The 15,365-nt window shown below is 40.7% G+C and overlaps 1 protein-coding gene across 1 annotated transcript in view; it reads right to left on the reverse strand.

Annotated features, from left to right (window-relative positions):
* Positions 1 to 15,365, reverse strand: part of LOC129830837 (electrogenic aspartate/glutamate antiporter SLC25A13, mitochondrial-like) — a 110,559-nt gene that overhangs the window by 67,994 nt on the left and 27,200 nt on the right. Inside the window, exons 6-7 of the mRNA XM_055893610.1 lie at positions 12,916 to 13,062; positions 593 to 731 (exon numbers count right to left, since the gene is read on the reverse strand). Of these exons, the coding sequence (XP_055749585.1) occupies positions 593 to 731; positions 12,916 to 13,062 (286 nt within the window). The remainder of the gene's footprint in view (positions 1 to 592; positions 732 to 12,915; positions 13,063 to 15,365) is intronic.

The following is a 15,365-nucleotide window of genomic DNA, read 5'->3' on the forward strand; positions in this document are numbered from 1 at the left end:
GACAGGGGCAGAACGACAGATTTTTTACCTTGCAACCTTTCGGTTACTAGTCCAACGCTCTAACCACTAGGCTACCTGCCACCCGTCATATCACGTCAAATCATGACATTTGTGCATGTTTTTCCTTTCCTCTATGCTATTTGTGATTTGTGAAACAACTGTTAGTTTGGTCCTGGCCGTTTACCCTCTAATGGTTTAGGGTAGAATTTGGGCAGGGTTAGCTGATCCTAGATCTGTGACTCAGGGGAAACTCCTAGCCAAACCAGAGCCAGAGAGGATGTGTCACAGACAGGCCCAGTGAGAGACCCGCCACTGCTGCTGAGAATTCTGGGTCAACTTCCCATGTGTCTATTGGGACGCATCCAGCAGGGCCAATCAAATGTAGACAAGGAGGAGGAGGTGGGGGGTGGGGAGTGGAAAAAACAAAACAAACAAAACAACTAAAAACACACAACCACATTCTCTGTGTGTGTGTGTGTGTGTGTGTGTGTGTGTCTGTGTACGCATGTATGCTGTGTGTGCGTGCATGAACGTATCTGATTATGTGTGCGTGCGTGCGTGCATGTGTGTTAGCGTATGTATGTCTACCAACCTTTAGTGACTTCCAGGACTCTACTGCTCCCAGCCAGTGTGGTGTAGATCTTCCTAATGACATCCATGTTGTTCAGGAGAGAGTTGAAGCCGTTAAAGTAGGAAAAACTGACCTGGTGAGATGTACTGCCCCCGGCCGCCTGGGAGAGAGAGGAGGTAGGGAGAAGGGGGGGAGGGAGGCAGAGGGAGAGAGAGGGGGAGAGAGAGGAGGTAGGGAGAAGGGGGGAGGGAAGCAGAGGGAGAGAGAGAGGAGGTAGGGAGAAGGGGGGGAGGGAAGCAGAGGGAGAGAGAGAGGAGGTAGGGAGAAGGGGGGGAGGGAAGCAGAGGGAGAGAGAGGGAGAGAAAACACAACCCATATTTATGTTTAACTATTTGCACATCGTTACAACACTGAATATATACATAATATGACATTTGAAATGTCTTTGGTAACTTCTGTGAGTGTAATGTTTACTGTTCATTTTTATTTGTATTGTTTATTTCACTTTTGTTTATTATCTACTGCACTTGCTTTGGCAATGTTAACATGTTTTATTTACGGTGCTGGGAAAGGAGATCGTCGTCAACACACACAGAGAGAGACAGGCACGCATGCACACACACACAAACACACACACCATACACACACAAACTGGCTTTCCAGAGAGGAGAGGAGAGCGGTAGTCATCAGGCTCTGTTTAATGAAGTGCTTCTCTAATGAGGATGGAAGGCTGGAGTAAAGCAGAGAAAATAGAACGAGGTAACGCTTAAAACAGAGACTCAAAACATTCCAGTTGGCTAGTACCCACTGCACACATTCCTTCCAGCCCACAACACAACTCTTTCATCATTACACACGGCGTCTTGATTTAAGTCTGTTTAAAAGTACTTAAAAGCACTTGATGGCGTCAATGTGCTGGTGTCCCGTTTAATACGAGTATTTACATTTTCTCAGATGGAATGATTCATTAAAGTAAGGTGGATGAAATATTGCAGATATTCATCTTGTACTATTTTGAATAGCGGGGGTGTGGAGAAAATCGTGGAAAACCATCCTTTTCACTAGATGGCGCTGTTTGCTTTACAGACACAGCAGTGAGCCCACCACAGCTTGCAGTGAGGAAGAGAAGCCATCTGCAGAAGAAGGGAGGAAGCTTCTCCTCTCCTCCACTCCTCTCCTGACAGAAAGGCACATTTATCCACGTCCAAAAACCCAGCAGCCTCACACTGTTCACTGAAACACCATATTACTGTGCCCTAGCCATGACATCTACACCCTAACATCTACACCCTAGCCATGACATCTACACCCTAGCCATGACATTTACACTCTAGCCATGACATCTACACCCTAGCCATGACATCTACACCCTAGCCATGACATTTACACCCTAGCCATGACATCTACACCCTAGCCATGACATCTACACCCTAGCCATGACATCTACACCCTAGCCATGACATTTACACACTAGCCATGATATTTACACACTAGCCATGATATTTACACCCTAGCCATGACATCTACACCCTAGCCATGACATTTACACCCTAGCCATGACATCTACACCCTAGCCATGTGTAGTGTGTGTAGAGTGTGTAGTGTGTGTGTGTAGAGTGTATAGTGTGTGTAGAGTGTGTGTAGAGTGTAGAGTGTGTAGTGTGTGTAGTGTGTGTAGTGTGTGTAGAGTGTGTGTAGAGTTTATAGAGTATGTAGAGTGTAGAGTGTGTGTAGTGTGTGTAGAGTTTATAGAGTATGTAGAGTGTAGAGTGTGTGTAGTGTGTGTAGAGTTTATAGAGTATGTAGAGTGTGTGTAGAGTTTATAGAGTATGTAGAGTGTAGAGTGTGTGTAGAGTTTATAGAGTATGTAGTGTGTGTAGAGTGTGGAGTGTGTGTAGAGTTTATAGAGTATGTAGTGTGTGTAGAGTGTGGAGTGTGTGTAGAGTTTATAGAGTATGTAGTGTGTGGAGTGTGTGTAGAGTTTATAGAGTATGTAGAGTGTGTAGTGTGTGTAGAGTTTATAGAGTATGTAGAGTGTGGAGTGTGTGTAGAGTTTATAGAGTATGTAGAGTGTGGAGTGTGTGTAGAGTTTATAGAGTATGTAGAGTGTGTAGTGTGTGTAGAGTTTATAGAGTATGTAGAGTGTGGAGTGTGTGTAGAGTTTATAGAGTATGTAGAGTGTAGAGTGTATGTAGAGTTTATAGAGTATGTAGAGTGTGGAGTGTGTGTAGAGTTTATAGAGTATGTAGAGTGTGGAGTGTGTGTAGAGTTTATAGAGTATGTAGAGTGTGGAGTGTGTGTAGAGTTTATAGAGTATGTAGAGTGTAGAGTGTGTGTAGAGTTTATAGAGTATGTAGTGTGTGTAGAGTGTGTGCAGAGTTTATAGAGTATGTAGAGTGTAGAGTGTGTGTAGTGTGTGTAGAGTTTATAGAGTATGTAGAGTGTGGAGTGTGTGTAGAGTTTATAGAGTATGTAGAGTGTGGAGTGTGTGTAGTGTGTGTAGAGTTTATAGAGTATGTAGAGTGTGGAGTGTGTGTAGAGTTTATAGAGTATGTAGAGTGTAGAGTGTGTGTAGAGTTTATAGAGTATGTAGTGTGTGTAGAGTGTGTGTAGAGTTTATAGAGTATGTAGTGTGTGGAGTGTGTGTAGAGTTTATAGAGTATGTAGAGTGTAGAGTGTGTGTAGAGTTTGTAGAGTATGTAGTGTGTGTAGAGTTTGTGTAGAGTTTATAGAGTATGTAGTGTGTGTAGAGTGTGTAGTGTGTGTAGAGTGTGTGTAGAGTTTATAGAGTATGTAGAGTGTAGAGTGTGTGTAGAGTTTATAGAGTGTGTATAGTGTGTAGTGTGTGTAGAGTTTATAGAGTATGTAGAGTGTAGAGTGTGTGTAGAGTTTATAGAGTATGTAGAGTGTGGAGTGTGTGTAGAGTTTATAGAGTATGTAGTGTGTGTAGAGTTTATAGAGTATGTAGTGTGTGTAGAGTTTATAGAGTATGTAGTGTGTGTAGAGTGTATGTAGAGTTTATAGAGTATGTAGAGTGTAGAGTGTGTGTAGAGTGTGTGTAGAGTTTATAGAGTATGTAGAGTGTGGAGTGTGTGTAGAGTTTATAGAGTATGTAGAGTGTGGAGTGTGTGTAGAGTGTATAGAGTATGTAGTGTATGTAGTGTGTGTAGAGTGTGTAGTGTGTGTAGAGTGTGTGTAGAGTTTATAGAGTATGTAGAGTGTGGAGTGTGTGTAGAGTTTATAGAGTATGTAGAGTGTAGAGTGTGTGTAGAGTTTATAGAGTGTGTATAGTGTGTAGTGTGTGTAGAGTTTATAGAGTATGTAGAGTGTAGAGTGTGTGTAGAGTTTATAGAGTATGTAGAGTGTGGAGTGTGTGTAGAGTTTATAGAGTATGTAGTGTGTGTAGAGTTTATAGAGTATGTAGTGTGTGTAGAGTTTATAGAGTATGTAGTGTGTGTAGAGTGTGTGTAGAGTTTATAGAGTATGTAGAGTGTGGAGTGTATAGAGTATGTAGTGTGTGTAGAGTGTGTGTAGAGTTTATAGAGTATGTAGAGTGTGGAGTGTGTGTAGAGTTTATAGAGTATGTAGAGTGTAGAGTGTGTGTAGAGTGTGTGTAGAGTTTATAGAGTATGTAGAGTGTGGAGTGTGTGTAGAGTTTATAGAGTATGTAGAGTGTAGAGTGTGTGTAGAGTTTATAGAGTATGTAGAGTGTGGAGTGTGTGTAGAGTTTATAGAGTATGTAGAGTGTAGAGTGTATGTAGAGTTTATAGAGTATGTAGAGTGTAGAGTGTGTGTAGAGTGTGTGTAGAGTTTATAGAGTATGTAGAGTGTGGAGTGTGTGTAGAGTTTATAGAGTATGTAGAGTGTAGAGTTTGTGTAGAGTTTATAGAGTATGTAGTGTGTGTAGAGTGTGTAGTGTGTGTAGAGTGTGTGTAGAGTTTATAGAGTATGTAGAGTGTAGAGTGTGTGTAGAGTTTATAGAGTGTGTATAGTGTGTAGTGTGTGTAGAGTTTATAGAGTATGTAGAGTGTAGAGTGTGTGTAGAGTTTATAGAGTATGTAGAGTGTGGAGTGTGTGTAGAGTTTATAGAGTATGTAGTGTGTGTAGAGTTTATAGAGTATGTAGTGTGTGTAGAGTTTATAGAGTATGTAGTGTGTGTAGAGTGTATGTAGAGTTTATAGAGTATGTAGAGTGTAGAGTGTGTGTAGAGTGTATGTAGAGTTTATAGAGTATGTAGAGTGTGGAGTGTGTGTAGAGTTTATAGAGTATGTAGAGTGTGGAGTGTGTGTAGAGTGTATAGAGTATGTAGTGTATGTAGTGTGTGTAGAGTGTGTAGTGTGTGTAGAGTGTGTGTAGAGTTTATAGAGTATGTAGAGTGTGGAGTGTGTGTAGAGTTTATAGAGTATGTAGAGTGTAGAGTGTGTGTAGAGTTTATAGAGTGTGTATAGTGTGTAGTGTGTGTAGAGTTTATAGAGTATGTAGAGTGTAGAGTGTGTGTAGAGTTTATAGAGTATGTAGAGTGTGGAGTGTGTGTAGAGTTTATAGAGTATGTAGTGTGTGTAGAGTTTATAGAGTATGTAGTGTGTGTAGAGTTTATAGAGTATGTAGTGTGTGTAGAGTGTGTGTAGAGTTTATAGAGTATGTAGAGTGTGGAGTGTATAGAGTATGTAGTGTGTGTAGAGTGTGTGTAGAGTTTATAGAGTATGTAGAGTGTGGAGTGTGTGTAGAGTTTATAGAGTATGTAGAGTGTAGAGTGTGTGTAGAGTGTGTGTAGAGTTTATAGAGTATGTAGAGTGTGGAGTGTGTGTAGAGTTTATAGAGTATGTAGAGTGTAGAGTGTGTGTAGAGTTTATAGAGTATGTAGAGTGTGGAGTGTGTGTAGAGTTTATAGAGTATGTAGAGTGTAGAGTGTATGTAGAGTTTATAGAGTATGTAGAGTGTAGAGTGTGTGTAGAGTGTGTGTAGAGTTTATAGAGTATGTAGAGTGTGGAGTGTGTGTAGAGTTTATAGAGTATGTAGAGTGTAGAGTGTGTGTAGAGTTTATAGAGTATGTAGAGTGTGGAGTGTATAGAGTATGTAGTGTGTGTAGAGTGTGTAGTGTGTGTAGAGTGTAGAGTGTGTGTAGAGTTTATAGAGTATGTAGAGTGTGGAGTGTGTGTAGAGTTTATAGAGTATGTAGTGTGTGTAGAGTTTATAGAGTATGTAGAGTGTAGAGTTTATAGAGTATGTAGAGTGTAGAGTTTATAGAGTATGTAGAGTGTAGAGTTTATAGAGTATGTAGAGTGTAGAGTTTATAGAGTATGTAGAGTGTGGAGTGTGTGTAGAGTTTATAGAGTATGTAGAGTGTGGAGTGTGTGTAGAGTGTATAGAGTATGTAGTGTATGTAGTGTGTGTAGAGTGTGTAGAGTGTGTGTAGAGTGTGTGTAGAGTTTATAGAGTATGTAGAGTGTGGAGTGTATAGAGTATGTAGTGTGTGTAGAGTGTAGAGTGTGTGTAGAGTTTATAGAGTATGTAGAGTGTAGAGTGTGTGTAGAGTTTATAGAGTATGTAGAGTGTGGAGTGTGTGTAGAGTTTATAGAGTATGTAGAGTGTGGAGTGTGTGTAGAGTGTGTGTAGAGTTTATAGAGTGTGTATAGTGTGTAGTGTGTGTAGAGTTTATAGAGTATGTAGAGTGTAGAGTGTGTGTAGAGTGTATAGAGTATGTAGTGTATGTAGTGTGTGTAGAGTGTGTAGAGTGTGTGTAGAGTGTGTGTAGAGTTTATAGAGTATGTAGAGTGTGGAGTGTGTGTAGAGTGTAGAGTATGTAGAGTGTGGAGTGTGTGTAGAGTGTATAGAGTATGTAGTGTATGTAGTGTGTGTAGAGTTTGTAGAGTGTGTGTAGAGTTTATAGAGTATGTAGTGTGTGTAGAGTGTGTAGAGTGTGTGTAGAGTGTGTGTAGAGTTTATAGAGTATGTAGAGTGTGGAGTGTGTGTAGAGTGTAGAGTATGTAGAGTGTGGAGTGTGTGTAGAGTGTATAGAGTATGTAGTGTATGTAGTGCACATATGTCAGAGTCAAGGCCCGCGGGCCACATCCGGCCCGCGAGAAGGTTTTTTACGGCCCCTGGGATGATCTTGATTTATTATTAGAACCGGCCCGCAGACCGCAGCAAGCCGGCAGCCCGCAGATCTTTTACACGCACCAATACTACATTTCCCACAATGCAACGGTGACGCACCGAGCAGTAGGCTGCTTCATTTCAATATTTATTGGCACAGCAGTCGTCAGCATCACAGTAAAATTAACTTTCAGATACCCATCAAAAATGGCAAAACGGAAGGTGGACACTGAGAACCGGGGGTTTCAAACAAGGTGGGAGTCGGAGTATATGTTCACGGAGGTAGCTGGAAAACCTGTGTGTCTTCTGTGTGGAGAAAGTGTGGCGGTACTGAAAGAGTATAATCTGAGACGACATTATGAAACGAAACACGCGGACAAAAACAAGAATATGGACATGGAACAAAGGCTACAAAAGGCAGAGGAATTAAAACGAGGCCTCAAATCTCGACAGGCTCTGTTCAAAAAAGCCAAATCACAAGGCCAGGCTGCTGTCAAGGCCAGTTTTATTTTGGCAGAAGAGATCGCTAAATCAGCCCGGCCATTTACGGAGGGGGATTTCATCAAAAACTGCATGATTAAAGTTTGTGACGAAGTTTGCCCAGAAAAAAGGCAACTCTTTTTAAATGTGAGTCTGAGCAGAAACACCATTGCCGAGAGAGTAGACCAGTTGTCCATCAATCTAAAAGAGCAGCTTGTGAAAAAGGGAAAAGATTTCCTTGCATATTCCTTGGCTGTGGATGAGAGCACCGACATTTCTGACATTGCCCAGTTGTCAATTTTCATCCGCGGAGTGGACTCCAGCCTAAGCGTGACAGAGGAGTTTTTGGCTTTACGTCCTATGCATGGCACAACTACGGGGCATGATTTGTATGAAGAGGTGTCAAGATGTGTAAATGAGATGGAGCTGCCTTGGGAAAAACTCGTGGGTTTGACAACCGACGGAGCACCTGCGATGTGTGGACACAGGAGCGGACTGGTGGCGAAGATACGGGAAAAGATGCAAGAGGAAAACGCGACAGGTGAGCTGACAGCTTATCATTGTATCATACACCAGGAAGCGTTGTGCGGTAAAGCCTTGAAAATGGAGCATGTAATGAGCATCATCACGCGCACAGTTAACTTTATCAGAGCCAAAGGTTTGAATCACCGCCAGTTCAAGGCATTTCTGACGGAGTTAGAAACGGAGCATGGTGATTTGCCTTATCACACAGAGGTGCGATGGCTAAGCCAGGGAAAGGTGCTTCAAAGATGTTTCGAGCTTCGTGAGGAGATTTGTCTGTTCTTGGACAGCAAAGGGAAAGACACAACACAACTCCGAGACGAAATGTTTCTGTGTGAAATGGCTTTTCTGTGTGACATTACGAGTCATCTGAATGCAATGAACTTGCAGCTGCAGGGTCGGGATCATGTCATCTCTGATATGTACAGTACAGTGAAGGCATTTAAAACCAAACTGACTCTGTGGGAGACGCAGATGCGGAAAGAAAATTTGAGCCACTTTCCCAGCTGCCAGACCATGAAAGAGAAGCTCTCTACCAGTGCGTTCCCGAGCGCACAGTTGGCTGATAAAATAGGTATGCTTGCCGCTGACTTTCGACGCCGATTTGCTGACTTTGAAGCACAAAAAAGCAGGTTGGAACTGCTCGGTAACCCATTTGCTGTTGACGTGGAAAGCTCACCACCAAACCTCCAAATGGAGTTGATTGACCTCCAATGCAATGATGCACTGAGGGCAAAATATGCGGCAGTGGGTGCTGCGGAGTTCGCCCGTTTCCTCCCCGACACAATGCCCCAGCTGCGCATCCAGGCTGCTCAAACGTTGTCTATGTTTGGCAGCACATACCTGTGTGAACAACTGTTTTCTTTGATGAACCTGAACAAAACATCACACAGAAGTCGACTTACTGCTGAACACCTCCACTCAATTCTGAGGATTTCCTCAGCTCAGAGCCTTACCCCGAACATTGATGAACTTGTGGAAAAGATGGGACACCACCAAGTATCACCCTCAACCTCAAACAAGTGAACATTACTGTGCAATCACATATTTAGAGTTTTTACTCAGTTCAAGTTTAAAAGTTAAAGTTTAATATTTGTTTTCACTGCATGTTACTTCTCCTTAAACAAAGTGTTGTTTTTGATTAATAGATTTTTGCACTTTATTTTATTGTATTTCAATCCAATTATATTTTAAAAATATTTCAGTTGAGTGGATGATAGAAAATTGCTATTATTGTTTTTTTCTTTGAAGTAAATTTAGCCCACTTTTGCTAAAATAGAAAATATAGGCTACTGATGGTGCCTTGAATACCGGTTTCTTTCATTTAATGTTCATGTTATGGGGATTTTTATATAAAGGAAATTTGTCTTTTGTGTCTGTTGAAAATTAAAGATTACTGACAGAGCCATAAGAAAATATTGCTTTATTTATCTGATCATATTGGAATATATTTGTTAGGTTTTCAGTAGGTTCAATTAGGTTCACTAGACTATATGCGTCATTTAAAAAATTTTCAATGAACATTCGAACAGTCCGGCCCTCGGCTTGTAGCTACATTTTTTATTTGGCCCTCCGTCCATTTGACTTTGACACCCCTGATGTAGTGTGTGTAGAGTTTGTAGAGTGTGTGTAGAGTTTATAGAGTATGTAGTGTGTGTAGAGTGTGTAGTGTGTGTAGAGTGTGTGTAGAGTTTATAGAGTATGTAGAGTGTAGAGTGTGTGTAGAGTTTATAGAGTGTGTATAGTGTGTAGTGTGTGTAGAGTTTATAGAGTATGTAGAGTGTAGAGTGTATGTAGAGTGCATAGAGTATGTAGAGTGTGTAGTGTGTGTAGAGTGTGTGTAGAGTTTATAGAGTATGTAGAGTGTGGAGTGTGTGTAGAGTTTATAGAGTATGTAGAGTGTGGAGTGTGTGTAGAGTGTGTGTAGAGTTTATAGAGTATGTAGAGTGTGGAGTGTGTGTAGAGTGTATAGAGTATGTAGTGTATGTAGTGTGTGTAGAGTGTGTAGTGTGTGTAGAGTGTGTGTAGAGTTTATAGAGTATGTAGAGTGTGGAGTGTGTGTAGAGTTTATAGAGTATGTAGAGTGTGGAGTGTGTGTAGAGTGTGTGTAGAGTTTATAGAGTATGTAGAGTGTGGAGTGTGTGTAGAGTTTATAGAGTATGTAGAGTGTGGAGTGTGTATAGAGTATGTAGTGTATGTAGTGTGTGTGTAGAGTGTGTGTAGAGTTTATAGAGTATGTAGAGTGTGGAGTGTGTGTAGAGTGTATAGAGTTTATAGAGTATGTAGAGTGTAGAGTGTGTGTAGAGTTTATAGAGTATGTAGAGTGTGGAGTGTGTGTAGAGTTTATAGAGTATGTAGTGTGTGTAGTGTGTGTAGAGTGTGTGTAGAGTTTATAGAGTATGTAGTGTGTGTAGAGTGTGTAGTGTGTGTAGAGTGTGTGTAGAGTTTATAGAGTATGTAGTGTGTGTAGAGTGTGTAGTGTGTGTAGAGTGTGTGTAGAGTTTATAGAGTATGTAGAGTATGTAGTGTGTGTAGAGTGTGTAGTGTGTGTAGAGTGTGTGTAGAGTTTATAGAGTATGTAGAGTGTGGAGTGTGTGTAGAGTGTAGAGTGTGTGTAGAGTTTATAGAGTATGTAGAGTGTGGAGTGTGTGTAGAGTTTATAGAGTATGTAGAGTGTGGAGTGTGTGTAGAGTTTATAGAGTATGTAGAGTGTGGAGTGTGTGTAGAGTGTATAGAGTATGTAGTGTATGTAGTGTGTGTAGAGTGTGTGTAGAGTTTATAGAGTATGTAGTGTGTGTAGAGTGTGTAGTGTGTGTAGAGTGTGTGTAGAGTTTATAGAGTATGTAGTGTGTGTAGAGTGTGTAGTGTGTGTAGAGTGTGTGTAGAGTTTATAGAGTATGTAGTGTGTGTAGAGTGTGTAGTGTGTGTAGAGTGTGTGTAGAGTTTATAGAGTATGTAGAGTGTAGAGTGTGTGTAGAGTGTATAGAGTATGTAGTGTATGTAGTGTGTGTAGTGTGTGTAAGAGTGTGTAGGTTTGGTTCCACACACAGCCTTGTGTTTAATGAGTCTGTAATGGAAGTGAGTGTGTGTTTACTAACATGGACCCAGAGATGGCTGGATTATGAGGTAAACATTGTGGGAAAAATGACAGAGTTCACTAGGTGTTTATAAAACAGGCTAGACATGGAGGGAGACACACACACACAGTGACATGTGAGACATACATTACCAGTCAAAAGTTTGGACACACCTACTCATTCAAGGGTTTGTGTTTATTTGTACTATTTTCTACATTGTAGAATAATAGTGAAGACATCAAAACTATGAATTAACACATATGGAATCATGTAGTAACCAAAAAAGTGTTGAAACAAATCCAAATATATTTCTTGTTTTAGATTCTTCAAAATAGCCACCCTTTGCCTTGACGACAGCTTTGCACACACTTGGCATTCTCTCAACCAGCTTCTTGAGGTAGTCACCTGGAATGCATTTCAATTAACAGGTGTGCCTTGTTAAAAGTTAGTTTGTGGAATTTCTTTCCTTCTTAATGCTTTGAGCCAATCAGTTGTATTGTGACAAGGTAGGGGTGGTATACAGAAGATAACCATGTACATGTTATGGCAAGAACAGCTCAAATAAGCAAACAGAAAGACAGTCCATCATTACTTTAAAACATGAAGCTCAGTCAATACGGAACATGTCAAGAACTTCTAAAGTTTCTATGATGAGCGCTATGATGAAGCGCTATGATGAAACTGGCTTTCATGAGGACCGCCACAGGAAATTAAGACCCAGAGTTACCTCTGCTGCAGAGGATAAATTCATTAGAGTTACCAGCCTCAGATTGCAGCCCAAATAAATGCTTCACAGAGGTCAAGTAACAGACACATCTCAACATCAACTGTTCAGAGGAGACAGTGTGAATCAGGCCTTCATGGCCGATTTGCTGCAAAAAAAAAACACTACTAAAGGACACCAATAAGAAGAAGAGACTTGGTTGGGTCAAGAAACAAGAACAATGGACATTAGACCTCATGAGTCCAAATTAGAGATTTTTGGTTCCATACGCCGTGTCTACGCCGTGTCGCGCTGTGACACGCAGAGTAGGTGAACGGATGATCTGAGCATGTGTGGTTCTCACCATGAAACACGGAGGAGGTGGTGTGATGCTGTGGGGGTGCTTTGCTGGTTACACTGTCTGTGATTTATTTAGAATTCAAGGCACACTTAACCAGCATGGCTACCACAGCATTCTGCAGCGATACGCCATCCCATCTGGTTTGCGCTTAGTGAGACTAACATTTGTTTTTCAATAGGACAATGACCCAAAACACACCTCCAGGCTGTGTAAGGGCTATTTGACCAAGAAGAAGAGTAATGGAGTGCTGCATCAGATGAGCTGGGTCCACAATCAACCGACCTCAACCCAATTTGGGATGAGTTGGACCGCAGGGTGAAGGAAAATCAGCCAACAAGTGCTCAGCATATGTGGGAAGTCTTTACAAGACTGTTGGAAAAGCACTCCTCGTGAAGCTTGTTGAGCGAATGCCAAGAGTGTGCAAAGCTGTCATCAAGGCAAAGGGTGGCTACTTTGAATAATCTAAAATATATTTGGATTTGTTTAACACTTTTTTGGTTACTACATGATTCCATATGTGTTATTTCATAGTTTTGATGTCTTCATTATTATTCTACAATGTAGAAAATAGTACAAATAAAGAAAAACCATTGAATGAGTAGGTGTGTCCAAACTTTTGACTGGTACTGTACATACTTAATTACTCACACAAACATACCACTCATACATGTAATACCACAATTGTGAGAAAATTATTTCCTCACACAGAGAGAGAAAAATGAGAGGACACCAAAACTGAGAGAGAGAGAGAGAGAGAGAGAGAGAGAGAGAGAGAGAGAGAGAGAGGAGAGAGAGAGAGAGAGAGAGAGAAGAGAGAGAGAGAGAGAGAGAGAGAGAGAGGAGAGAGAGAGAGAGAGAGAGAGAGAGAGAGAGAGAGAGAGAGAGAGAGAGAGAGAGAGAGTGAGAGAGAGAGAGAGAGAGAGAGAGAGAGAGAGAGAGAGAGAGAGGGAGAGAGAGAGAGAGAGAGAGAGAGAGAGAGAGAGAGAGAGAGAGAGAGAGATATTTAACTGCCTGGTCTGCTGTCAGAGAGGTTTGAGGTAATGACACGTTAGAAGGATAGAGGGAGAGAGGGGGGAGAAGCAGAGAACAAGGAAGCCAGACCCACCGCCACCAGGCTCTCCTCCACAAAGGGTGTGAGCATGTGGGGCCGGATGGTGACCATGATGTCCCTGAAGTCCAGGGCGGAAATGGAGCCGCTGTGGGCCTTGTCCCTCTGAACAAAGGCCTGCCGCGCATGCTCCAGCTGCATCTCCTGGGGAGGAGACAGAGGAAGACACACACACAGATTAACAACACACAGAGACAGATACATACACACACATAGCACACATACATAGACAGATATACACACAACTAGAGACAGATACACACACATGCAGGCACAAACACTATGTACAGGGCCTAACCCACATAGTAGAGGTCATAGAGGATTTGACTCATCGTCCTCATGACTCATAGATAGCCTTTAAATCACACAGATACCCTTTAAATCACATATATACCCTTTACATCACACAAATACCCTTTACACCACACAGATACCCTTTACATCCCACAGATACCCTTTAAATCACACAGATACCCTTTAAATCACACAGATACCATTTACATCACACAGATACCCTTTAAATCACACAGATACCCTTTACATCACACAGATACCCTTTACATCACACAGATACCCTTTACATCACACAGATACCCTTTAAATCACACAGATACCCTTTAAATCACACAGATACCCTTTACGTCACACAGATACCCTTTACATCACACAGATACCCTTTAAATCATTCAAATGTGCAATTAATAGATTGTTTTAACGTGAAACGAATATGGTAGATTTTTAAGGTTAGGGAGAAGTGCAGTGAATAGTGTCACCTTTTAGGATGTCAATATAAATGAATATGGTTGTTTGTAATTTTATCTTGCCTTTCAATCATTATATGTGTTATTGTTTTTACCATCGAGGACCACTTTGGAAACAAGCGTTTTAATTAATACTTTCAAGTGATATCCTCTGGATCCACAATGAACATTTTATTGTTTGTCTGTTACCCAAAATAAATTCAATTAAATCACACAGATACCCTTTAAATTACACAGATACCTTTTAAATAAAAATAGACCCTTTCTATCACACAGTGACAGTCATAGATACCCTTGGCATCACATAGAGACAGCCATAAGCTAAGTTTCCATCCAATTGGTGACAGATTTTTATGTGAATATTCTAAAATCCGCATTTAAAAAATACACACATTTTCCAACCAGAGATGTGTTTCCATCAAATTGACTTGTTTCAGATAAAATGCTGCACATGACATAAAAATGCCTTTTGCGGATAAATTCCCATGTACCGAATAAAAAAATACAAGTTAAATGGGTTTCCATTGCTTTTTCAACTCTACTGATGGTTCTTCGCAAAAGAATGTTGTGTTATATAGAGAATGTGCCCATTCTGGTCTTGGCACTGTACTCTAGCCAACAGCTCTATCTGTGTGCTTGGCTAGAGCGCACATGTAGCCTACATGAGATTATTATTGTGGACAAAAGAGCAAGATTATTTATAATTGTCAAATGGCAGCCAAGCACCATGTCACCAGAATAAGACCCTCAATATTTATTGAAAGGAGCATCAAGCTCATCACCGTGCACTTTCACCACCCTGTGAAGTTCATCACTTATTTCATCTGTAGCCTAATAAACTGCATGCTTTCCTGACGAGTCATAGTGGGAGGACCACACAACATGTCATCGCATGACTCCAAGTTAACTTTGATATCATGGTTATTATATCAATATTTGAGCATAAAAGCATTTCCACCGACATAATTCATTTTACAGACACAAAAAGATCCAACCTTGTATAAAAGTTTTGTTGATATTTGGAAACTTTACAAAAAAAAATTCTGTTTCCATGAGGCCGGCCTGTCATTACATTTTTTATCCAAAGTTATTTACTCGCATTAAAAAGGTTCGATGGAAACCTGGGGAATGACAGATACCCTTTAAATCACATAGATACCCATTAAATCACATAGATACCCATTAAATCACATAGATACCCATTAAATCCCACAGATACCCTTTAAATCACATAGAGACCCTTTAAATCACATAGAGACCCTTTAAATCACACAGATACCCTTTAAATCAAATAGATACCCATTAAATCACATAGATACCCATTAAATCACATAGATACCCATTAAATCACATAGATACCATTTAAATCACAGATACACTTGACATCACACAGATACACTTTAAAACACACAGTTACCCTTTAAATCACACATATACCCTTTAAATCACACAGAGACAGGTGTAGATACTCTTTAAATCACACAGGCAGGCATAGATACCCTTTATATCACACAGAGACAGGCAATGATACCCTTTAAATCACACAGAGACAGGTGTAGATACTCTTTAAATCACACAGGCAGGCATAGATACCCTTTATATCACACAGAGACAGGCAATGATACCCTTTAAATCACACAGAGACAGGTGTAGATACTCTTTAAATCACACAGGCAGGCATAGATA

This window comes from Salvelinus fontinalis, chromosome 32 (assembly GCF_029448725.1).
Source record: "Salvelinus fontinalis isolate EN_2023a chromosome 32, ASM2944872v1, whole genome shotgun sequence".
Classification (NCBI taxonomy): Eukaryota; Metazoa; Chordata; class Actinopteri; order Salmoniformes; family Salmonidae; genus Salvelinus; species Salvelinus fontinalis.